The sequence below is a fragment of the Eschrichtius robustus genome, chromosome 8 (assembly GCF_028021215.1).
Source record: "Eschrichtius robustus isolate mEscRob2 chromosome 8, mEscRob2.pri, whole genome shotgun sequence".
Classification (NCBI taxonomy): Eukaryota; Metazoa; Chordata; class Mammalia; order Artiodactyla; family Eschrichtiidae; genus Eschrichtius; species Eschrichtius robustus.
In genome coordinates this window covers 125,368,715-125,394,662 of record NC_090831.1, presented here as the reverse complement: position 1 = coordinate 125,394,662, position 25,948 = coordinate 125,368,715, and the positions used below count along the sequence as shown (strand labels likewise).

At 35.8% G+C, this 25,948-nt stretch overlaps 1 protein-coding gene across 17 annotated transcripts in view; it reads left to right on the top strand.

Annotated features, from left to right (window-relative positions):
• KMT2C (lysine methyltransferase 2C) overlaps nt 1-25,948 on the top strand; it is a 275,662-nt gene that overhangs the window by 138,397 nt on the left and 111,317 nt on the right. For all 17 annotated transcript variants that reach the window (XR_011074736.1, XM_068549742.1, XM_068549731.1 and 14 more), the window contains 3 exons: nt 7,440-7,602; nt 15,108-15,279; nt 17,204-17,318. Coding sequence is in view for 16 of the 17 variants with exons in the window: in XM_068549742.1 (XP_068405843.1) it covers nt 7,440-7,602; nt 15,108-15,279; nt 17,204-17,318 (450 nt within the window). In the remaining variant the exon portion in view is untranslated. The remainder of the gene's footprint in view (nt 1-7,439; nt 7,603-15,107; nt 15,280-17,203; nt 17,319-25,948) is intronic.

Sequence of the window (25,948 nt, the reverse complement as noted above, 5' to 3'; positions counted from 1 at the left end):
GTTGCTTCTCTTTGTGAGACAGGTGGAAAACACAGAAATTCCTTTCATGCCTCCATTGCGTTACTGCTTGCAACTCCCCAAGGCAAGCACTGTTGTCACTACTAACACCATAGATGAGTCTTGCCTAGTTTTGTTCTTTATCTGACTCATACAATAAATACTGTTTTCTATCTTTTTTCACACACCATGATACTTGTGAGATTCATTCAAATTATTGCTTGTAATTGTTCATTTATTCTCATTGTTGTGTAGTATTCTGTTGTGAAAGTACCATAATTTATCCACTTTTATTGGGCATTTGGGGGTTTTTCAGTCTGGGACTGTTATGACTTGTATTTTGTGAACATTCCAGTATATTTCTTTTGGTAGGCACTGAGGGCTAACATTTTATGGAATTCTAATTCAAAAATGGCTACCTTCTTTTCTTATAACCTAAGTGAGAGTGATTATGTAAATGAGACAAAGTATTCATTATGTTCTTGTGTTCAGTTAGTGGAATTTGCATTAATTACCCATTTCTAACTGATAATGAACCACTCAAATTCAGTTCCTCTTTGTGGCATTGTGAGTGTGGGCAAGGAATTTAAACTCTGCGCTTCATTCATAAAAATCAGAAGTTATGGTACCTACCCAAAATGGTGGTTGTTAGACTTAAATAAGGTAATTTTTGTTAACTACTTGGCCTAGTTGCTCACTGCATCCTGCATGTTAAGTGTATTTTATTGGCCAACTTTCTGACTTCCCTAAATTATTGGTGTCGATAAAGTGTCATTGTCTCTTTTTTAAGTTGTTTTCATTTTTATGAAAACTATTTTTATATATCCAGGGTACTAGAAATTTGTAATTCAAATTACAGGTTATTAAAAAAATTTTTTTTGTCATTTGATTTTCTCTAAGATGTGTGTGTGTGTTTACCATATAAAAGTTTAGGGGTTTTATGTAGTCAGATTTATTCATGTTTTTATTTATGGTTAAAGCTGTTAGGGGGCTATAGATTAAAGATTATAGCTGTTAGGGGGCTATTAGTTTAGGGCTTCTGATTTGTGTATGTTTCTATCAACTAGAGAGTTTACTGTTGCCTTGACCCAGTAAGTAGAGGGCACATCTGTTGGCTCAGGAATGCTTGCTGTAGGATAGTCTCTCTGAGGTTTCGCTTCTTCATGTCCAAGATGGAGTTTAAGACATTTACCCTATTTACTTCATAGTGATGAGTAAGGAAGATGTTGTATAATGTAAAAAAATTTTCTTAAAAATAACAGTGATTTGGCAGAGATCAAATCATGTAGGGCCTTGAAATGCTCCGTTAGCTGTTGCTGTATAAAAAATTACCATAAATTTAATGGCTTAAAAGTAGCACCCATTTGTAGATGAGAAGTTCGGCCAGGCTCAACCGTGCTTTTTGTTTAGGGTCTCACAGGGTTCAAATTAAGATATCTACCAGGCTGGGTGTTTATCCAGAGGCTCTGGTGAAGAATCTTTTTCTAAGCTCACTTGGCTCCAGAGGGCGGGTAGAATTCAGTTCCGTGCAGTTGTAGGACCAAGGTCCCCATTTCTTTATTGGCCATTTGGCCTGGGGTTGCTGTCAGCTCCTAGGGGCCACTCCCCTGGTCTTTTGTATGTGGCTTCTTTTATCTTTAGAGACAGCAGTGTGGTCCTGAATCCTTCACTTGCTTTGAATTTCCCTGACTTCCCTTTCTGCTACCAGTTGGAGAAAAGTCTTTGCTTTCAAGGAATTGTATGATTAGATTAGAATAAGCCCCGTCCTCCTTGATTAATTCAAAGTCAGTTGATTAGTAGCCTTAATCCCATCTGCAAAATCTCTTTGCCACGTCTTATGGCATAATCTCTGGCATGGTATTTCATCATATTCACAGTGTCTTGGTTAGGGTGGGGCATCTTGGGGGTAGGGTCAGGCGTTTTAGGAGTCTGCCTACCACAAATGCCATGTTGAGGAGTTTGGACCTGATCCAGAGGTATCAGGGAGTCCCTTAGACAGCTTACTGTGGCAGCAGTGAGGAGGGTGGGTCAGAACGGAAAAATTTCATTCATAGCAAAGTCCATTTTGATTTTGTAATGTTATTTAATGGGTGTTTGTTTTTTTTTTTTTTTTTTAAGTAGAGGTTTTGATCAGAAATGTATGTTTATTAGTGTACAAAGTAGAAATAATTAACTGGACCCAAACGACAACAAATCACTCATCATGATATTCATTACTTCAGGCCAATTCATTATACAAAGTGGTTTGATAGATTGCTTTTTATTTTACTCAGTTCTATTTTAGCATATCTTTCTAAAGCAAACACTGATTGCTTTGATAGAGACTTAAACACCCGAATGTCATTAATAATATCTTCCTACACATGATATTAAGGTGTGTTTACTTCCTTAAGTGGCTGATCTCATGCATTATATGTTGATTCTTACTGGCTTAGTTTTTATATCTAGTTTTACTTACTTTTATTCTTTGGTCTTGAGTTTTGCCTTTTTTGGCTGCTGCACGCAGCGTGTGGGGTCTTAGTTCCCCTACCAGGGATCAAACCCCTGCCCACTGCAGGGGAAGCGTGGAGTCCTAACCACTGGACTGCCAGGGAAGTCCCCTGAGTCTTGCATTTTTCAAGCTGTATTTTTTTCTTCTGAACTAAATTTGCCATATCTCAGAGGTTTTGACATGTTTCTTATTTAATCACTTCAAAAATAATATATATTTTTTTCATTTGATTTAAAGAAATCTGCTAGATTGAAGGCAGTTTTCAGTTTTTCTAGTGGGTAGATTGAAGGGAGTTTATCCTTATATTGTGAATTTATAATTATTAATGTGTTAAGTTTAGGAAATATCTGCTTTTTTAAATATGGCCTAGGAAATATCTGAGTTTTTGAATTTGTAAGACTTTCTTATGGCCATAGATATTGTGAGTTAAAAAGAATTTTATGTACATTTGAATAGAATGTATATTTTCTATTCTGGGAATTTGGAGATCTCTCTGTTTATGTGTAAGTTTGAATCAAACTTGACCATCATTAATAAATATCTTGATTTCTGAGAGCTGTGTTAAGTCTAGTCTATGTATTTCTATTTGGCTTTACTTTTTTTTTTTTTTTCTTTTTTTTCTTTTTAAGCATATGTAAGTTTTTACTGTAGCATTAAAAAGTTTGTTTTTTTAACTTGAAGTCAGCTTTACTTTTATATGTCAAGGAAATTAATTAGGCATGTGAACATTAATGACTGTTTCTTCTTCTTTTGGAATTTTCACTGTAATGTTAGACTCATTTTAATGTGAACTTATCTTTGCCCTGTTCACTGCATCTTGGTTTGGACCCTATTTTTATGATCAATATTGCTATACCTGCTTTCCTCCTCTCTCTCTTTCTTCCTCTCTCTCTTTCTTCCTCTCTTTCTTTCTCTCCCTCCCTCCCTTCCTTCCTTCCTTCCTCTCTCTTTCTGTCTCTCTGTCTCTTTTTTTTAATATTTATTTATTTGGCTGCGCCGGCTCTTAGTTACAGCACACAGGATCTTCATTGCGGCATGTGGGCTCTTAGTTGCAGCATGTAGGATGTAGTTCCCTGACCAGGGATTGAACCCAGACCCCCTGCATTGGGAGCGTGGAGTCTTAACCACTGGACAACTAGGGAAGTCCTACCTGCTTTCTTTTTGATAGCATTTGTCTGTTCTTTCCCCCCAGATCATTATTTGTGAATATCCTGTGCTACTGTGCCTCGTGTACATATGTGTATCTATATATATATATATATAGATTACACATACACATATGTGTTATCTATATATATACTCATACACATATGCATATATATATAAACATACACATACACGTATATATATACACATACACATATGCGTATATATATATACACATACACGTGTGTATATGTATTCATATACATAAATAAAAGCTTTATGTGTATTTACATCTAAAGTGTGTGTGTGCATGTGTGTGTATAAAATATATTTTGCACATTTTGAAAGTTGTTTTTTAATAGGGAATTTATCCTATTTACATTTATTATCCATGGACTTGAATGTTAATGTATCAGGTATTAAAATTTTAGTTTCAAAGAATTTTTTTGTAGACCTTGGAAGATATTGCTCTTTTTTGTTTTTACATTTAATATTGCCAATGAAAAGCAATTCCCGGTTCTCCTTTCTTTGTAAATGACCTCTTTTCTTTTTGGTGGGGCTACTAGAATTTTTCCTTTATCCTTGTTATCTTAAAATTTTGCCCATGTTTCTAGGTGTAAGACATTTTAATCTGAAGCTGGTGTTTTCTGTTTGGGTGGGTGTTTTTGTAGTGATACGGATATCAATGGAACAGAAAAAAAAGACTCTTGTCTTTCAGCTTCCTCATCTATTAAATGGAAATTATGCTTAATAAATGTTACCTCTTATTATTAGATATTTTCATAAATTTTCTTCTAATTTCTCTGCTTATAATCCTTCTATTTTCTCTCCTTCTGGTACTCTTTATAAACAGACATTGGACCTTCCTGATAGTTTCCCATGCCATTTTATTTTTTCTCTTACTTTCTATCTTCATTCTTTATTACTGCATTATGGGAGAATCCTAACAGACTAGTAAGAAGAAAAGTTTGGTAAAGGTTGAAAACAGTTTGGTGTGTAGAAAACTAATATTTGATATTTCTTAGAGCACTTAGCCAATTGCAGTAGTTGATATAGAATAAATACTTGATAATTAATTGAACAAGCTTTGGAATATCCTGAAACTTATTATTACTGTTTCATAACTCATCTTTAACCTTAATCTCTGAAATTTTGTTGATTCTGTTTTATATCGTAGATTTATTTTGGGAGAGCCTTCCAAGTTTTGGAAGTTCCTCAGACTCTTTCTTACAGGTGGCAATGTGAACTCTCATTGAGAGTTTTTTCTTGGATGTGTTCTTGGACTAATGTCAAAAGATATTTAACACTTTTTATCTTTCCCTCTCCTTCTCTTTTTTTTTAATGATTAAAAAAGTACAAAAAATTGTTTAGGAGTTTTTAATATCGAGTCAAATTGTTTAGTTGATAAGAGCTATTTATCTTACCTTCCTCTCACGAAATGTTAATTAGCTTTGTAATTGTTACTTAGCTTATAATTTGTTTTGATTTCTGACATGCGGTGTATGAGGGTGCTGATGTGTTAGACAAGTTTCCTGTAGAAGTTTATTCTTTGACATTTTCTACAATTTTATAAATGCTTTTTATTGGTTCAAAAAGATATATTCCAGCCTATATAGATAGTATATGTTTTCTTTCAATGCCAAATGTCTTTCATTAGCTATGTAGTTATAACAGATGGGTTTGAAGCGTTCACTTAAATGCAGTTAGTATTTTATTTCCCTTTATTCCCTAATCTCTTTACATGTTATTGTAAACTAGTATGTTGGATACATTCCAGGACTTCTCATAGTAGTTTAGCTAATGTCATGTAATATTTTCCATTGCAAATATGATTAAGAGAACATGTTGATGTTTCTAAAAATGATATAGACAGTGAGAAAAGGATCAAGTTAAATTATTTTATTTCCTTATTATACACTTAAATAAAAGTCATTATATTTTATTTGTCAAAATTACTTTTAGAGCAAAAGGCTTCTGTACAACTTGCCATATGCTATAAAAATAATGGAGATTCTAGATTTTAACAGTTTAGCAGAAATTATTTTGTGATGTTAATGAGTTAATAATAACAACTTTTCAGTGGTTGATTGGACATACAAATGTACTTTCTTCCCTCAACATTACCTTGACCTTTCCAGTATTGACTCAAGGATACTCAGACTACCTAGATATTATACATGTCTTTAATTCTGGGTTCTGTTAATATAGTAAACATATTTAGATACCATGGGAGGTTGTGACATAAATGTTTGGAAAAAGCTGATTATTATACTTTATCAGTGAAGATAAAGAAGGCTTTATTTCTTTTCTTCAGTTTTTGTTAACGCAGTAATACCTTTGAGTACAAAAAGACAACTGAAATGTGTGTTAGTGTGTAAACTTGTAGACATTATATAAAGTTAAAATGTCACAGATATAACTAGTGTTTATGAGTTACTTAGAAGCTACGGTGGTCTTGTTGCCTGCAGCCAAAATGTGTAGAAGACAAACCAAGAGACACTTAACTTTCTTACATTGGTTCAGTGCAGTGGACTGATGGTTATGAGGAAGAGTTTGATGGCATGTGATATCTTATGTAGATTTACATGCAAGACATTGAAATTATTTATAATTTTAAAACTATTGTATTCTCTAATTGACTAGCAGAATATGGAATCAGTATATTAGCCTGTGAAGATATTCATAGTAATGTTAGCAACTCTATTACCTGAGCCTGAGTTTTACCACGTACCGTCCCATTTGGCTTCAGTTAGTTCAGCTCTGCTAGTCATGAGCCACACCTACAGTAAGATTACCAAAAGTGAAGTCCATTTAATATATATAAATATGAACACCAGTTTATTAGGGCCTTTCTGTGTCAAACAGCATTCATGGTACCAAGAATACAAAGTTAGTACAACCTCATTCCTCTACTCAAAGATCTTGGATGAAAAAAGGACCGATAAGTAATTACCACGCAATAGCATAAATGCTAAAACAGAAGTATATGCAAGAAGGGCAGCTAGGCATCTCCTACACACTGAGAGAGATTTTATACATGATGATGCCCCAAGTGGTCTTGGGCGGATGAGGAAGTTTATTAATCGTTCTTAGGGAAAGAGTTACTCTTAGATAATTCATACTGACTTCTTACACATTTCAAGCGCGCTAAACCTCCCCTGTTGTTCGTTTGAGACTTATTTCTTTGATTTTACCACTTGCAAGAGATAGAGGCAGATTGGAATGGGGGAAGGAGAAAGTCAGATGACTTAATTTTTCTTCACATGCCCAGCATTTTAAAGAAACTTGAAACCAACTGCTACAGTGAAGTGTGTAGATCTGTATGTGTGCCTTTAACCATTGTAGTTGCCACTCATTAACTTATTCTGTGATTGACTAGTTTACTTCATATTGATTTTTAGGCAGGGTGAAAATAGTAAGAGATTTTGGAAATAGTATATATTTGTTTTATCTGTTTATTAATGGGATCTAATCACCTGTTAAAAATAATCCCCAACTAGAAACCTGCCCTTTTAACCATATTATTAGTTTTTTTAAAATGGTAGTTGTATTGACAAAGTCAATAGAAAAAAAAAAGTGAAATGCTAACTTTCTAAACTTGAATGGAAGGATGAATATGTACCAAGCACTGAACAGAGAACTTCGATTGTATGCTTTTAACTGATCCTTTATTTAGTGCTCTGCAGGCTTCAAATTGTTTTACTAGTAATGTACAAAGACTTTTGAATATCTTCCTAGCCCCAGATTTGAGTGTTGCTTTTCCAGGTTTTATAAGGAGATTTCTTTATCCTTTCCTCCCTTCCAGCGATGTGCATTTTGTAAGCACCTTGGAGCCACTATCAAATGCTGTGAAGAGAAATGTACCCAGATGTACCATTATCCTTGTGCTGCTGGAGCCGGCACCTTTCAGGATTTCAGTCACTTCTTCCTTCTTTGTCCAGAGCACATTGACCAAGCTCCTGAAAGATGTAAGTTTACTACAGGTACATTTAAAAACATTTATCAGTGTATTTACTTAAAATAACAAATGTTTAAGTTCCCTAAGTGTTACTCTACTTGTGGTAAAAGGTAGCATTACATAATCTTGATAATCTGAGAGGTCTTCACAAGAGACCCTCGGGTGGGGTGAGGGGCGGGGCGGGGTGGGGAATCTGTTCCAACAGTATCATTGAAGTGACATCCAGAGAGTTATTTCCTCAGAAATTCAAAGATAGTTTGCATGTTTTTTATTCTTATTTAAAAAATATAACTACTGTAGAAAGTTAAACTTGCTGAGTATATGGTATTTTAATATGTACTATGAAAGTAGGTCATTTAAAAAATTAAACAGTGTCTTTAATTCAGTGTCTTTTACACTAAAAAGACTACCCAGTTGGAGATTCAGAAGATGGTTCACTCAGGTGTTGTTTCAGGATGTATGTTGATAGGGTCACCAAACGCTTTTGAAAATCTTGGAAAATGTATAGTCCTGATAGTCATAATAGAAATCTCGTTAATGCTTCTTCTTGATTCATCTGTCTTGGTTATTGTTATCTATAATCCTCAGTTGTCTTTTTTTTTCTTTCTTTTCCAAACAGTATTTTATAATTGGGTGAAAAAGTTTAAATGTTTGAAATTTATGTTATACAGAAAATTATAACTCTTTCCTATCCTTATTAAATAGAGATCTTACTTTTTTCCTAGTATGTGGATTTCCAGTGAGCATGCATGATTTGGGATCTTTTTCCCCTAGGAAATTGAATTTCCAGTCTGCTTGTGAAATCTCTTTGATGCTTTATTCAGTCTTTTTTTTATGTCATCTCTTAGTTACCTAACTGTTAGCTTTTACCTGTATTCTTAGCAATGTCAGTAAAGGCTTTTTTCCTATCTTTTCCAGCTTTGTGAAACATAAATATAGCTACTTCAGGCTTAAACTAAAGTAATCTCAAACACAGATTTCATAATCATCATTTTTTCTTTGTTCAGTACCATGATTTTATCTTCAGTTAAAGTTATTTTATGTCTACATGTATAATCATGTTGCCCTTAATCACTATACAGATGTAAATTATAGGTAAGGCAAACTGAAATGTCACATTGTATTTAGGCTAATAAGGGATTTAAAGTTTTAAAAATGTTTTGGATTACACACTGTTAAATCTGGGAGAAAAAGACGACATTCATGCACAGCTGCTGTAATGGGTGTTATTTATTTTAAGACCTCATATAGTGAATTACTTCACTAAGTACACAGACTATGATGTGAATCATCAGAGCTGATTGTATTCTGGGTGGTGTAACACACTTTTCCAATTGAATAAAACAACTGTGGGTGTGTTTAACAATTTAAATTTTATTCAGCCTTTTGTAGGTGGTTGTGATTTAGACTTCAGTAAACAACATGCAAACATGCAAACTTTTCTATGACTGTTTCTAATGTGAGAAATTCTATTACTTATTGGCAGTACTACTTTCTTTTGCAGACTCTGTTCACATAATGTATATGATTTATATACATTTATATGTTAGGGATCATAAATTGTTTTATAAAATAATGAAGTGTAAGAACTGAGGTGAGATGATTTGTTATCATTTATCATGCATATAGTGAAAGGTTCATGCTGGCAACATAAAGCTAAAAGATATACTGAAATTACTGGTACCTTGCCCCGTTCCAAAGTAGGCTTATGGAGACTTATACAAATACATGAACAGTAGGATAAAGTAAGACTAAAAATAAGCAAGAAAATTTGGCCAGTGGGAAGGGAAAATAAGGATAGGATAAATGGGAGGGTAATATGGTGAGGCTGATACCCAAAATAAATGTGTATTTCCCAGGCCTACGCCACAAATCTGGCTCCAGAGCTTTCCAGCAGTCAGCATGAAGAAGGGCATATGAACAGTTGCCTGATTTGTAGGAATAAGAATTCATTTGATACTGATGCTGTATGTACACTATATATGGCAGTGAGAAACTGTCTTCAAGCAGCTGTCTTGCAGTATAAACAACAAACCCCACAGGGCAATTTCTTATAACAGCCCTCAAAATAAGTCAGTGGTATAAAACCAAAGCCCAGCTGAGTAAATTCTGCTCCTTGGGGATCTTAAACAACGCAGTCTACGTACCCAGCTTTCTGAGCATCTGTTTTAATGCAAGGATGTAGAGAGTATTGCAGATAGACTATATTGCAGTAATATACAAGACTGCGTAATAGTCTTATAAAATCTTCCGTTTGTATTTTTAGCTGTTCTAATTGTACGTCATAGCACAAAGCACTTAACTTTTTATGTTTGAAAAATGGGGATATCTTAAATGACAGTGTTATTATGAAGGTTAAATGACAATGAAAATCATGTAGCATTGTACCATATATTATGAATTGCTGTACTGAAAGGTAGTTATTTTAGCTCTTATCTAAGTTATGTGTATGCATTGAGTATAATACTTGATGCTGCTGGCTAAGAACAGAGCAGTATGCTGTGGTAGTTAACTGAGTTAGGAGTAAGATTGACATCTTTTTATGAAAGTTGAAAAATCTAACAAAAACATGGACCTCATTAGAAAAAAACATCCCAGCAAAAAGAGCGCATCTGTGAGCAAGACCAGCATTTTCATCAGAAAATAATTCTGGGGTGCTCTGTCTTAGAAAAATGCCGGTCATGGCTCTAACCTTATTTTCACGATGATGCAAGTATACACTAACCTTGCCTGGAAATTTTACGCTAAATAGCCATCTAAGGGACATAGCCACATATACTTCCTGAGTAGTATTTTGCCTCTCATGGAAGGCTGAATGGCAGAGAGCCAGCCATGCAAGATCAGAGGAAACAACATTCCAGGCTGAGCGAACAACTACTGCGCAGGCCTTGAGGCAGGAGCGTGGCGTGATTGTGGAATAGACAGCTAGTCACTGTGTCTGGAACTTAGTGTCTCCCAGGTGGGTAGTAGAGACCACATCAAGGTGAACAAAGACTAGATCATGTAGGCCTTGTAAACAAGGGGAAGGGGTTTGGATTTTATTCTGTCTTCAGTGAGAAGTCTTTGCAAGGTTTAAACCTGGGAATGCTACATCTCTTAATCCACTCCCTCTCCCCCAGCGTATTTACTTTCATCACTCAGCTTTTTCTTCTTTTACTTCATTTAAACTTTTAACTCCTACCTCATTTTCTTAGCTGTCTGGTCTCTCTTGACACCAAGTCCTGCTACTTTTCTGTTACCTTAAATTCTGTCAGCCCCCTGACCTTTCTTTCTTAACCTACCTGCCTACTCTGTGGGCCAGCCTCTCTGGACAACATCCATGATTTACTTTTTCTTTCTAGAGATTCCATTTTGATAGGCAAATCACCTTGCATAGTGTCCTGCCAGCGATGGAAACATAGACCATGGAAGTTATAATGTCGATGGAAGTTACAAAGCTATGCTGATTTAGTCCTTTTTAAATTCACTGATAATAATTTGACTTGAGACTGTTGCTCTTCACCAGTGCTTCTCTTCTTATGTGCTGTCTAGACTTTCTTAAGCAGTAGTCTCACCTGCCAACTTGACCATGTTTACAGATCTATGATAAGCTCCCATCTAATTTAAGCTCCATGTTTTTGTCTTTTCCTCCATTTCTTCTCTTGTCACAGCTGTCACTTAGGAAGAAGTGGCCTGTCCAAAGCTGCTTCTCTGTTTCTCCTGCTCTTTTCTTGCTTTCCCTACATCATTTAGCTGCTTCATGCTATGCCTGTGCTGGCACTTTTCCTTTGTACTTTTATTCTTCACCTTCTTTGCCCTTCCAGTGGGCATCAATATTGATTAGTACTAAAGAACATGATCTTTGGAGCCAAATTAACCTGGGTTTTACTCCTGTCCTCTCTTAAATTGTCTTTAGCTTTAGTCTTTCACTCAATCTATTTTGCTTTCCCAACTGCTTAAAGAAAATTTTCACTTAGTCGTTTGATTATTGCTTCAAGCTTAACGCCTCTTTGGCTTTCAGACATATATGTATGTATATGTACATATACTTATGTCTGACATGACACTTAAGCCATCCAGTAATGTCATCTTCTTAATGCATGCCCTCCAAAAGGCTGTTTTAGTATTTCTACATATTTCTGTATGTTCGCCCAGATTGGAAAAATGGTTGGAACCAACTTTTTTCTATTATTATTTTTATATAATGCATAGTAAATGTTTTTGGACTGAATATATCACATGGATTTTTTTTTTTTTGCCCAATTTATTAAATGATGCATACTAATCATACAACATGACAGTATTGTCATCAAGGAATTGGTGGAAACTGTCATAGAATAAGAAGTAATCTCTGCTATAGTGATACACAGAGTTAACCTTGTTGCAGAATGAGCTTTGCTGTATAAAACAGTGCTGTGCAATAGAAATATGATGTGAGCAATATATGTAATCTTAATTTTTCTAGTGGTCATGTTAAAATTTTTTATTTGAAATTAATTTTAAAAATACATATTTAACCCAATATATCCAAAATGTTAATATTTCAACTTGTAATTAATAAAATTTTTGAGATAGTGACATTAATATTTTTTTCCTATTAAGTCTTTGGAATTCGGAGTGCATTTTATATGTATAGCACATCTCAATTTGGACTAGTCACATTTCCATTGTGCAATAGCTACATGTGACTAGTAGCTACCATGGCAAGTTGAAGTGGCAGGGTAGCAGACTCTAGAAAGTTTCACAGAAGTATTTAGATAGTGTTCCTGGCAAATTACAATAGAAAGATGAACTGAGTATCTGATAGAGTCCAGTACTTGCCCCAATTTCTGTAAGTTTTGAGGGTAGGCAAAAATCAAAGATTAGTTTTTAAATGTACTTAGCTTGAATGAGTAAATATGGAACTCTCTTTTAGTATTAAGAAAACTACTTTGCTCTGTTTTTCCATTTTTATTTTAAAAAAATGAACTAATACATGTAATTTCATTTTTAAAATTAATGCTTTCTTTTAAACGCCTATCATTTAAAGGGCCACTTAAAAATGATTTTAGAAGCAACTCCTTTGCTTAAAATATAAGAATTGATTTGTGCTAGGCAACTGAGGATATGAAGTTGAAAAAGACAAGGTTGCTACTCTTCAAGGGTTCACGGTATTGTGTTATAATTAATTGATTATATAACAGTTTCTTCTAAGCATATGGGGAAAGGAATAATCAACAACTAAATGGGCATTTAGGTGTGGTAGCATTAGATAGTCAGGGTTTATGTCTGAGCAAGAGTTTTAAAGGCCTCTTTGGAATGGGCTAGTGGCACAACAAAGGAATAAAATTACAGGCAGAAAGAACAGAATGTGTACAAGTACACAAAGGTTGAACAGTCTGTTGTGTTACATGCACAGCAGACTGCTTGATCTGACCAGGAAAGAGTGAATGTTCTGAGATTCAGTTGGAAAAGGAGATAAGCCCCCCCACTCCGTCTTTTGCCTCAAACTAGAAATTTTCGATTTTTTTATTTTAAGGCAAGAAAGGAGGTATTGATAAAGTTTTAATTTACGCAGGGCATAATAACACTTTTAGAAAATTGCTCTGGATGTTTAGCTGATTTAGGGAGGAGGTCAGAGCCCTAAGCGAGCATTCCATTCAGAAGATAAGTGCAGTTACCAAGACAAAGTGTGATGGACTGAACTGTACAAACAGATGGAAGAGGATATATAAAAAGTTTACTCAGTAAGAACTGGTATCCAATTGGATGTGTTGGGTCAGGGAGGAGTTAAGGGTCAATAGTGACACTAAAGTTTCTTTACTCAGCAGGTCGAGAAAGAAGGGAGAGGTTTAGGTTTAAAAAAGCTTTAGAGGTGTTGAGTTTGAGTATTTTTAGAACACCTGGCTATTGAGGTCCAGTAAGACTTGAAAATAACATTTTGAGGTTCAGAAAGAAGTTTGGGGCTGGTGATAGAGATCTGGGAATTGTGGTGGTGGTTTATGATGTAGGAATTGATGTGATTACAAAGAAAAACCATGGGGAATTAGAAAAGATGGAAGAGGATGGACTCCTAAGAGACTCCAGCATTTAGAGGGCTTGTGGAGGTACAAAAGCCAGCACAGCAGGAGGAGATCGGAGGCATGGGGAGCCTAAGGAGAAATCTGGAGAAAGCTGCCATCATAGAAGTCAGTCAAGGTGGGAAATTTCAGTGTGGGCGTGGATGTAAATGCTGCAGATGGCAAATAAGGTAAGACCTCAAAAGTAACCACGGGATTTCATAGGCCACTGGTGGCCTCATCAAAGTAGCTTCAGATGAGCCGGTGGCTGAGGAGCCACCAGGGGCCCGGCTTACAGTCTGGATGCGTCCTAGGGCCTGTTTGTGTTCTGCCCTCAAACTGCAAATGTTTTTTTACCACTTTAAAAGGACTCTCAAATAAAAACAAAAACTCTGTATGCCAAAGACTTCTATGGCCCACAAAACCAGTTTGCCAACTCTTGGTGTAAGGAAAAGGAATAGATTATTACTCTGTTTCAAGATACTTGACTGGGGAAAGAAAGCAGGTAGAAAGGGCTTATAGCCAGAGAGGACTGACCAAATCTTCAAAAAGCGAAAGAGGAAAAAAAAAAAATCATATGTACAATTTAAAACAGCCCTAGGACAATCAGCTGATAATCAGACCATTTAGTTGAGAACATTAAGTGTCAGTTACAGACATATTTGTATATATCATCAAATTGGTATGATTTTAGAATACATTCTTTTCCTTATTATATTGTAATATGCATGAGTTTGTGTACTTGGCAAGCCAGTTTATTCTTACATTTCTTTTTTATTTTAGATGGTACAAGAACTGTTAAAAAGTGCCATTCCTTTTAATCCACATTTAGTGATAGACGATGTCCATAATTTTTTTTACAACTGGCAATTAATATAGATGAATATAGAATTAGTATACGAAGTATTGTATTTGTGTATGAATATGTAGCTTCCGTCTTTAATGTTCTCCCTCATATATTTTCCAGTATTAAAAAACCCTTATTTGACTTGAATAAAAATTAGTGTTTATGCTTAAGAAGCATCTTAATCTACTTGATATTAACATTTCTTAATTTTGTCTCTGATTTTGTTAATTTCAAAACCTATTTAACACTCAAATAAAAATGTTTATTTTTGCACTGCAAAGCGTCTCTCAGTTGATATTTTCCTTTTTGGTTCTTTTCAGCAAGCATATATTGAACATTAACTAGGTGCCCAGCATATCATTGGTATTAGGGATATAAAATTAAATAAGAACTGCTTATGGTCTCAAGTAGATGTAGGTACAGATCATTGCAAAACTATATGATTAAATTTAATGTGATTAAATTTAGATTAAAGATATTATAATGTTTTAATTGAGACCTTATTCTGATTGGATATCAGTTCAATGTGGATAATTTCAAGTGTCTGAAAGATTTACCATGAAAATTCCCTTCAAGTGATTTTTAAACTGTAAAGCCAGAAAAATATTAAATTCTTATACAACAATTTCGTTGTTTTACTGTTAATTATAGCAAAGGAAGATGCAAACTGTGCAGTGTGCGACAGCCCGGGAGACCTCTTAGATCAGTTCTTTTGTACTACTTGTGGTCAGCACTATCATGGAATGTGCCTGGATATAGCGGTTACTCCATTAAAACGTGCAGGTTGGCAATGTCCTGAGTGCAAAGTGTGCCAGAACTGCAAGTAAGTTTTAATTTCAACTCAAAGGTGTGTATTGAGTTTAAGAGAGACCCTATTATTAGGTACTAAAGGTTTGTGTAATAATGATAAAGGTTGTTCATACTGCAGCTATATTCATTCACACTGACTTCATCATGTCTTTAGAAATTGCTAGATATTTATTAACATATTACTTTGAAATAAGTCTAAACAAAAACTAATTTTAATAATTTAAATTCCTCTGGTTGCCTAAAAAGCCAGCTTAAATTTGCCAACAATTTTAAATGAATGATATTAACAATTAAAAATAAATAAGCATTAGAAAAAAAAAAAGCAGCTTGTTTTCTGAGGGAGACTGGGGAGGAGATTTAATAGGAAAATAAACCTCTAACTATGGAAAGTAGTTATTAGAGTGAACCAAAGAATCAGTGATAAGTTTCAATTTCTATTCCAGGAAGAACAATTTATACCTAGTCTGCTGTTTAAAAAGAAATCTGTATCAATGGGAAAGGCAGTTACTTTCACCATAATTCTGAAACAAAGTATCGTATGGCATTTAAATGTTTGTAATGGGGTTATCTTTTCCTATTTGTTTTATTCCATCCTTTGGTCATTTCTCCAGTCTTTTCTGTGATTATTTTTTTCTCATGCTACTAATTAATTAGCATGATAATCTGGGGATGTTACCTGCATCTACAGCAGTCTTCAAATTGTTTACAGGCTGAGGACTTTTGTAATCAGGAGAAATGATGCCCACCACTGCCATGTTCGGTCTGTTTTATTTGTAATTGAATTTGATAACAGTAAGCATCAATATCTTAGAATTATGTGGAATAAATAGGACCACGTGCTTTTATATTTTGGTAAAAATTAAAGAAAATATCTGTAAACATTTATTTGATACCTTGTATCTGTGCCTGGCTTCTTCTTGAGAAGGAGTAAGAGAGCTTGAAGAAAGAGTGCTTTTCCTCCAAGATCTTTCCATGTAGCTAAAGAGACAAAGTGTGCAATTTTATATGTAGAATTTATTAAGTTAAATAAGAAATTACTGGAGGCCAACTAACCCATCTTCCTTTTTACTTCTGTTTATCCCCAGGTTTTATTCAGCGGTTCCTCTCTCAGCTCTTCTTCTTGCATTCCCTAGTTTTTCTTTAACCCCTCCTCTTGAATTAAATTCTTAGTATCTGAGAGTGATTAACAGCCAAGAATCAAGGCTGAGATCATGGACAGGACAGGGGCCCAATCTTTGGGGCAGAAGAGTGTTTAGGGGAAGATTTTAGGTTTTCAATTACAATTCTTAATAATTATAACAACATTATTATTCTTATATCTATTTATTTAGCACTTACTGCTTAATGGATATTCTTAGCTCTTCAGCCAGAATTATATTTAATTCTCACAGTAATCTTTGATTATCATTCACATTTTGTACCTGAAACTAAGCGGACTAAGTCTAAGTTATTCAGGAGTCACACAGCTAGAAAAACAGATGTCTGAACACAATTGTAGGTCTGATCCAAATTTGATCCTCTTTTTATTATATGACAGTGTCTTCCAACTCACCGTGCCAAGATTTGTTCCTTTCCATGCAGCATCACCTATCAGTTACAGCTCCTTCCCCCAAAAAGGGTGGGCATGGGATGTTTAAGAAGTAAAGATCAGTGTCATTCATCTTGCCTTAACCCCTCCTTCTTTGCAGGACCCTAAAATGACTAATGCGGGTTCACCATAGGTGGGCCTTCAGTAAGGATAATCCTTTAGGGACCTTTGGAAGATTTCTGTCTCATCCTCTAGAGGGTTAACTCTGTCATTATCTGTGCGTAGAGAAAACAGAGACGGAGGGTATTTATGAACTGGGCAGTTCCCAGGACAGATTCTTTTCATGATTACTTATGTTACAAACATAAGTTTAAAGATAAGGCATCATTAATGCTATCTTATTTTTTAGACAATCGGGAGAAGATAGCAAGATGCTAGTGTGTGATACGTGTGACAAAGGGTATCATACTTTTTGTCTTCAACCAGTTATGAAATCAGTACCAACCAATGGCTGGAAATGCAAAGTAAGTTGTTTATTTTTTTAAGAAAAAAAAGATATGTATGTTTTTTATATAGGGCAGACAAATCGGATACCTATTCAGATCTTCAACTTAAAAAGAAAACTTTATTGATGTATAATTGATATACAGTAAACTGCACACATTTAAAGTCTATAATTTAATTTGACACGTTTTCACTCATGAAACCATCATCACCTTCAAGATAATGAACATATTCATCACCCCTAGAGGTTTCCTGGTGCCCCTTGAGATTTCCTCCGTTCTGACTGTTCCCTGCCCTACTCCCTTCTGTCTTCCAGGCAGTCTGCTTTCTCTCACCATAGATTAGTTTGCATTTTCTAGAACTTTATATAAGTGATGTCGGATAGTATATACCCTTTTCTTTTTTGCGGGGGGGTGGTGGGTTAAACTCAGCATAATTATTTTGAGAGTCACCCATATTGTTGCACATACCAGTAGTGATTCCTTTTTATTGCTGAAGAGTGGAGGTACCACGATTTGTTTATTGAATCACCTGTTGGTGAACATTTGGTTTGCTGACAATTTTAGGCTGCTATAAAAAATGCTGCTATGAACCTGTTAACTAACAAATGTATGGTGCTTCATGGCTTAGAAATTGTGTTTTAGTGATTCATCTTTAATCTTTGAAACTCTTTGAAATAGGTAGTATCCTTTTATGTGGATACTGAAACGTGTATTTTTAAAATCTATTAATTTAAAATCCAGAAATAAAGCAGATTACATTTTGATCAGATTGGCTTTTAGATGATTTTACTGTGATTTTATATGTGTATATATATTTATGTGTGTATGTATTTATGTATAAACTTGTATTAAATATTTGGAATCATATCATATATGCATATGTGTATGTATATTGTTCCTCCCCCATGGTAGCTTTAGTAAGTGCTTACTGACTTAGATATCTGGTTTTTTAGATGCTGTGTAAAGTTTCTTTGGGGTTTTGAAAGTTAGGATCTATAGACATTTTTCCACTTCTTTTTTATTACTTAAGATATCAGTCTTTCTGCTTGGTGGGATGCTTTTAAGATGTATTTTCAGCTATTTTAAATTTTTTCTGGATATTCTTTTAGTCAGTGTTTCTCCCCTTTTCCGTCTATTTTGGTATTTGCATCTTTGCGACCTTGAGGTATTCCATTCTGGCCTCTCTAAACTTCCTGAGGAATTTATTGAGGCTCTGTCGCCTGCATCTCTAAACCCTGTGGGTTGGCTGACAACTCAACCTACTGGGCAGAGCTAGTATAGTACCAGGTAAACAACAGCAAATTTTAGAATTGTCTGTCCTTGGAAGGACAAAATATTTAAATTCTTAAAGTGAAAGTAGAAGGTAAGAATAACTCAAGTTTACCTTCAATTCCCAACTGACTGAATAAAACTAATTTTTTTTTCCTGTTAGGAAGATGTTTAGAAACAATATTTACTGTGACTTTTCTTTGAATGTTCTCTAGGATGAGTCAATCATAAAAGTAGTTAATTTGCTTCCTTTGAAATCTCTACAGGTAAACTAATAAATTCTAGATTAAGAACTGGTGAGGGACTAGTGATTAAGTGAATTGCGGAGGTTTACTAATTTGCAGAGGCAGAACAGAGACTAAAACTCAGGCTTCCTGTCTTACATTGTAATGTTTTATCCAATGTATTATGCTCCCTGTGCTATCATACTGTACTTAACTTGAGTAACAGTGCTTTTCTCCCTAGACTAATTAAGGAATATTTCTTAATCTAATTTTCATCTGTATTAGGATTTGGATCCTAGGAAACTAAAGACTCTAGATCCATGGGCCATCTCTACATACCCCCCAGGCTGAGTTTTATTTTTTAAAAATTATTATTATAATCTTAATTTCACAGAATAGACATGAAGTTAGGCATAAACTTCTTTGATCTACGGTAATTACACTGGCTTAACTTAGAAAATAAATATTAACTTAATCTAACAAAATTTTTTTTGAATTTTATTTTATTTTTTTATACAGCAGGTTCTTATTAGTTATCCATTTTATACATATTAGTGTATATATGTCGATCCCAATCTGCCAATTCTTCACCCCTCCCCAATCTAACAAATAATTTTGCGTTTAAAGTAAATTGCCGAGACCTGGTTTAATAGAAAGGTATTCTTTGTCTTTACTAATGTTCATACAAAGAATGCCTTTTGTATAAGTATTTGTATAGATATAGTTTGATGAAGCCAGGACTGTGTTTACTGGTTCAGACTAATCAGACCTCAAAGTGCCAACCAAGCAATTCTTTGAACATCAGATGTAATGAGGTACCACTCAAAAACTCTAGAAACCTTTTGGTTCACAGGTGCACCGTAATGGCGCAGTTGAACTCTGTAGTAAATTGGGGTATCAATCCAATTATTTCTAAAGTACGGAAGTTTATGAGTTACGGGTGTGCTGTTTGCAGTTTCTGTTGTCAGGTGATGTGTATGAAGAAGCTCCTCGCTCCGTGGATGCTTCTCACTGCTGCGGAGCGAATCCCTGTGCGGTCCGCACGTCTCATTCTTTTCACCGCGGTTCTACTGTGGAAAATCTTGTACCTTTCGCACGTCTTTGACAGCACTTGGGACTAACATCATAATAAATACCAATGCTAAATGCAGTTACATTTTGTATTAATTAAAACAATTTTTATTTATTATTTTATTTTTTTTGGCTTGCGTGATCTTAGTTCCCCCACGAGGGATTGAACCCTAACCACCGGAGTGCCAGGGAATTCCCCATATTTTTTAAAGTTAGCATTTCTATGAAATATTTCAAGTTCTCAGAAAACATACAGACCAAGAATACACTCGTGGTCTCCCTGCATCCTCACATTCTAGTCCCTTTGTCACAGAAACGCGATCCTGTTAACCTCTGCCCTTCTCTCTGCGCTCGGGTTTGTCGTGGTCTCGGCATCTTCCCCTGCTGGTGGGGCGGCCTTCAGGAGGGGTCGGGTGGCGGAGGTGGTCGGTGGAGGCCGAGGCTCCCCGGCGCAGCTGGGCTCGCAGGCTTCCAGGAGGCGCCAGCCCGAGGCTGCTTCCGGGAGCAGCCTGCAGCAGGGGAGGGGTGGGCGGTGGTGGTGCTTGCCCTCCTCGGAGGGTCCTGGAAAGGGGGGCGGTCTTGCTGGCAGGTCCCCAGGGATGGGGTGTTGGTGAAGGGGTAGGAGGAGGCGCTGCGGGAGCCTTACCCCTGCGCCCCACCCCCGCCCCCCGGCGAGCCGAGGCACCTGGAACTGGCGGCGCGGCACCTGGTTCTAGGGCGGGGGGGGCAGAGGGCGGCGAGTTCTGTCCCGCCTCGGCCCGAGGGTGGGGCCTGGAGGGGCGGGGCCTTCTCCCCGGGAACCAGGCGCCTCGGGGCAACTGTTCTCAGGTGAGGTCGCCCGGGAGGGAGGAGCCTGGGGGCTGAGGAGGGCCCCGTGAGCAGTTTGTGCCTGGCGGCCGGACGGGATGCTTCCGCGCGTTCTCTCTTGGCGTGGTTCTTGGTCTAAGAAAAAAACCTGCCGTCGGATGGATTTGTATGTTTATTACTTTTATCTCCTCTACCGCACCTCTTTTACTTTTTTGAAATAGGAAGTTGAATTCGTAATTCGTTTTCTTCACTTTCCTAAGGAAAAAAGGATATTTAAGACTATAAATTTACCTTTGATTATAACTTTGGCTGCACTCATATTTGTTGTATTGGTAACTTTATATCTATTCACATTTGACTTTATCTTTCTTATTTTAGGTTGTGCTTAAACACATTAGTTTCTGCTTTAATTGTATTGAATCAGATAATTTAACTAGTGTAGTTTTCTTTTTGACATATATTTGGATGCTTGACATAGTGACTTTAAAGCTGTAGTATTTGTGTTTATTAATTTCATTTAATTAGATGAAGTTCTTTTTCCATATTTTTTGACTGATTCAACAGTGTATTATGGCGTAGATAAAATCGACTCTTGTAATTTCTCATACCAATTTCTCCTTGCATTTAAACTTGTGCTGGTTATTTAGCAAGTAGATCAGGCTAATGTTGATACATTGTGCTTTTTATCAGTGTAAAACTATTCTCTTTATATTGTGTAATGCCCTTTTTTGGGGAGGGAGGGGGAGACCAGATATTTTGCTTTGCCTGACAAATATGGCTGAGTGGGGTTTTAGTTTACCAGTTGAATGTGATCTTGTTTTCATTTTGGATCCTTCTGTGTCATTTTAACTGTACCTTTTGAAAGGTTTAATAGTCAAGTATTTAGACTAATGGATGTAATTGAAATGCTTGGCTATTTTAAGACAAACCTGTTCTTTTAATTTCCTTTCTGTTTTTCAGTTCCTTTTATTCCCTGTAGTGATTTGTAATTCAAATCTTATATCTTATGCATATTAAGTTATAAATGTTGAAAATATTAAAAATCACCCCCCCCCCACTTGCCATTGAAAATGAAGAAATCAGAAGTTTTCTCCCTCCTCTCTAAGTTGACCCAGACTATAGACTTTTTCTTTGGGGAGGGAGGGATCTTCTGTGAATTCCAACCTCATCTCACCCCCAATCTTTTGGAGACTTGGTTATGCACTTCTGTAAAAGAATTGTAAATATTCTGGAATCTTGCAAACCTGAAAGAGATTGTTGCCTTCAAACTACCAGAAGAACTTGGTTTGGTATAGTTTTGCATTACAACTTTTTTTTTTTTACTCTGAATACTTTTTTTTTTCCTGTTTTTTCCCAGTTTATGGAATTACAGAAGTTTGTTTTGTTTTTAGTTTAATTAGTTAATTGTTTTTCTGCTTGAAGGCCATGAGATCTTTATTTTTGTTCAGTTATTTGGATTTGCTTCCAGGATGTATCTATCATGGTTCTACACTAATTAGTGTTGTCTGAAACATATCGACCATTGTCATTCTCCCTTTAGGCCCGTGGAAAGGTCTAGGGAAGTGTTGGTTAAATTCACCTTTTTAAAAAATATTTACTTTCTTTACATTCTCTTTAATAATCTTTACTAACATCTAGGTGATTTTGTTTCCTGCTTTAATTCATTATTTTCTTTGTTGTGGTTTTCATTATTTTGGAAAATGTGTTCAGAATTCCGAGTTTATTTCTCAGGGTTGTTCTCTGGCTTCTTTTTGTCCTGCCCTTACTAATTTGCTTTCCGTTTTAGTCTGCTGTTCTCTTTCACGTGACAGAATTATTTATTATACAGCTGAGAATACGAGTGGATAGTGTGTGTGTTTTATTTTGTTCTATGGAGGTATTATAAAGTGATTAAAAAGATTAGGCTGTGGAGTCAAATCTCAGGTTTTCCAGTTACTAAATATAGGATCTTTGGCAAATTATTTGACTTCTGTAAGCTGTGTTTCATCATGTAGTTAATAGTACTTAACCTCACAGGGGTGTTGGATTTAGCGAGATGATGCCTGTAAAGTGCTCAGCATAATGCCTAAAGTAAGTGCTCGATTCTCACGGAGTTTCTCATAGGAATGCTTATCTTCTTTTCAGTTTGAAGAATGATACTCTTTCTCTACTGTTAAATTCTTTCATAGTTCTTTATAGTCTTTAGTCAAATGCAAACACTGTGGTGCAGGCTGGAGGTGCAGAGGCAGATAGGTGTGCCTTCCCAGGAATGGTGTCAGTCTAGCGAGGCTGCTTGCACTGAAGTAAGGGTGACCTTTTTAGGAACTTCGTTATATACCGGTCATTGTCCCATAGGTTTCTTTTCTCTGTTTCTCTTTCAAGAATGCTGATGTGTTGGTATATGATGCGTTTTAAAAGGCTTTATTTGGAAATAATTTCAAACTTTAAAAGTTGGAAAAATAAAAATAATACCCATATGCCATTTACCTAGATTCACCTGTTGTTAGGATTTCAGTATTGTCATCCATGCCCTTTCCCCCTCCTCCCCGCCCCATGTATGTTTTTTTGCCCTGAACCCTTTTGAGGGTAAGTTATACACAGTGTTCCCTTTACCCCTAAATACTTAAATGTGTATTTCCTAATAATAGGAATATTCTTACATAATCACAGCACTATTATCACCCCATACATTTACATCAATATATCTAATCTACCATCCATATTTCAATTTGTCACTTGATCTAATGTCCCATATAGCATTTCCCTCCTCCTGTGTAGGTTCCAGGATAGTCTAGGCTCAGGTATTCCATTTAGTTGTCATGTTTCTTTTGAGTCCTTTAATCTGGAAAATTTCTTTAGCCCTTCTTTGTCTTTTTTGATATTGACAGTTTTGAATAATAGAGTTTTTCCTCACATACCTGGTTTTTGTTTGTTTGTTTTGTTTTGTTTTCTTTAAATCACAAATAGAACTTTCCTTATTTTGTCTTTGTCTGATATTTCCTCATGATTATATAGAGAGTTATTCATTCTTGGGGCAGAATATTGCATAAGTGATGATGTGCCCTTCTCAGGCTTTCAGCTGGATGCACCTGATGTTTATCTCTCCCTCATAGGTGATGTGAATTCTGATAATCTGGTCAAGCTGCTGTAAAGTTTCTCCACTGTTTTCTTTCTCTCTCTTCTATCTAGTAAAACAGTATGTGAGGAGACACTTTAATACCTTGCAGATATCTTGTTGCTCCTCAGAATTTTCTCCAAGATTATAGGAACCAATGCCTGATACAGTTTTTACCTGTTGTTTGTAAAATGATGCTTTTCTAACTTCACATTTACCGGTCAGCCCCCTGCATTCTGTTGTAAGCAAGAACCCTCCCTTCTTTCACATGTTAAAATTATGTATATATTGTCAGTATTGACTCATGAATTCTTGTTATTATCAATAATTTATAATTTATTACTGTACCTAATTTGTTTTGTGCTCAAATTGTCCAGTTTTGCCTTTGATATCCTTTTCAAGCTGGCTCCTATGTCTTTGTGGCACGCCCTCACCATTAAGCACTTCATTACATTTGGGCATAACAAGATACTCCAAAATCATCTTACACCTCCCTGCCCTAGCCCTGGAATCTGTCCTCTTCTCTATAAATAGGCCAAGTTCCTTTAGTGAAGATTGGGTGCTAGGTGTGCCCATTGCTCTGGGGGTGTTTGCTTCTTTGTACTTTCAGCAGATGAGGCAGGAAATACATGCATGTGTATACATTTACACATATGCATATCTACGAATACACACATAAGTATGCGTATACTCACACATGTACATCATTTATAAATAATGAATTTACACCAATACCTCCAATTCTGATCCCTCCTGCTGAGTTCTTTGCCTTCTCACATTCTTACATATCCATTCTCGTATAGTAAGAATCCTTGTGTTTTGCCTGTTATTGAAGATTTTGGTTTTTTTTAAAATTCCCCATTCTTTTCTTATTGATTTAATTTTTAAAAATACATAGGATATTAACACGCTTCCAAAAATTTCTGATTCATCCTTCCTGTATTTTTTTGTAATGATAAGCAAATACATTTTTGTTTCTCTTTTCTACACTGAAGGTAGCATATGTGCTGTTTTGCATGTTGCTTTTTTTTAACTTAAAATCTGGAAGTCACTTCATATCAGTTCATAGAGATCTTCCTCATTCCTCTCCCTCCCTTCCTCCCTTCCTTCCTCCCTTCCTTCCTCTCTCTCTCTCTCTCTCTCTCGTTCTTTCTCTTTCTCCCTTTCTTTCTTCCTCCCTCCCTCCCTCCCTCCCTCTCTCTCTCTCTTTCTTTTTTTCTTCTGTTTATTTGAACCATAGTTTTTCAACCAATGTCCTATGCTTGAATATTTAGGTAGTTTCCAATATTTTACATTAGAAGTGATTCTGTAGTCAGTAACTTTGTGCATATGGGTTTTTGAAGTGCTGGGAGCGAATCTCTAGAATAAATTTCTAGTAGTAGGATTACTGGCTCGGGGGTAAATGCGTATGTAATTTTGTTAGGTATCGTCACATTCCCTTTCATGGGACTTGCAGCTGTTCCTTTTGCCACCACTCATGCATGAGAGAACTTCTTTTCTACATCCTTGCCAACAGGCTGTCATGTTCAGCTTTTGATTTTTGCCTGTCTTATGAGTGAAAAATGTTATCTCAGTGTAGTCTAATTTTCTTCTCTCTTTTGAGTGAAGCTGGTCATTTTTTCCTGTGTTTAGGGGTCGTTTTTTACCCCTTTTTGTGAGTTGTCTGTTCTTGTGTGTTGCCTGTTACTCTTGAAGATTTTGATGACCCCACAGTCTAAGAGCTCCTTGTATAGTTGGGATATAAGGCCTTCAGCTGTGTTATACGGTGCACATCTTTTCTTCCAGTTTGTTGTTTGCCTTTTAGCTTTGCCTGTGTTATTTTTTGCCATGCAAAAGTTTATTTTTATATAGTCAGATTTATCAGTCTTCTATTGCTTTTGGACTTTTGAGTTAAAATTAGAAAGCCTTTTCCTATACTGAGGCTATAGGAGAGTTCATATTTTCTTCTAGTTTTTATGTTATTTTTTACATTTAGCTCTAATCCATTTTTAGTTGATGCTTCTATATGGTATGAATTATCTTTTCCCAGTTGGCTATCCAGTTGTCCAAAATCCATTCACTAAAAAGACAGTCTTTGACTCAGTGACTTGAGATTCCAGACTAGAGTTTTAGATTTAGTTGGGTTTATTTCTGGAATTTCTTGTCTGTTCCATTGCTCTGTCTTTCTATCTTCATGAGCCAAT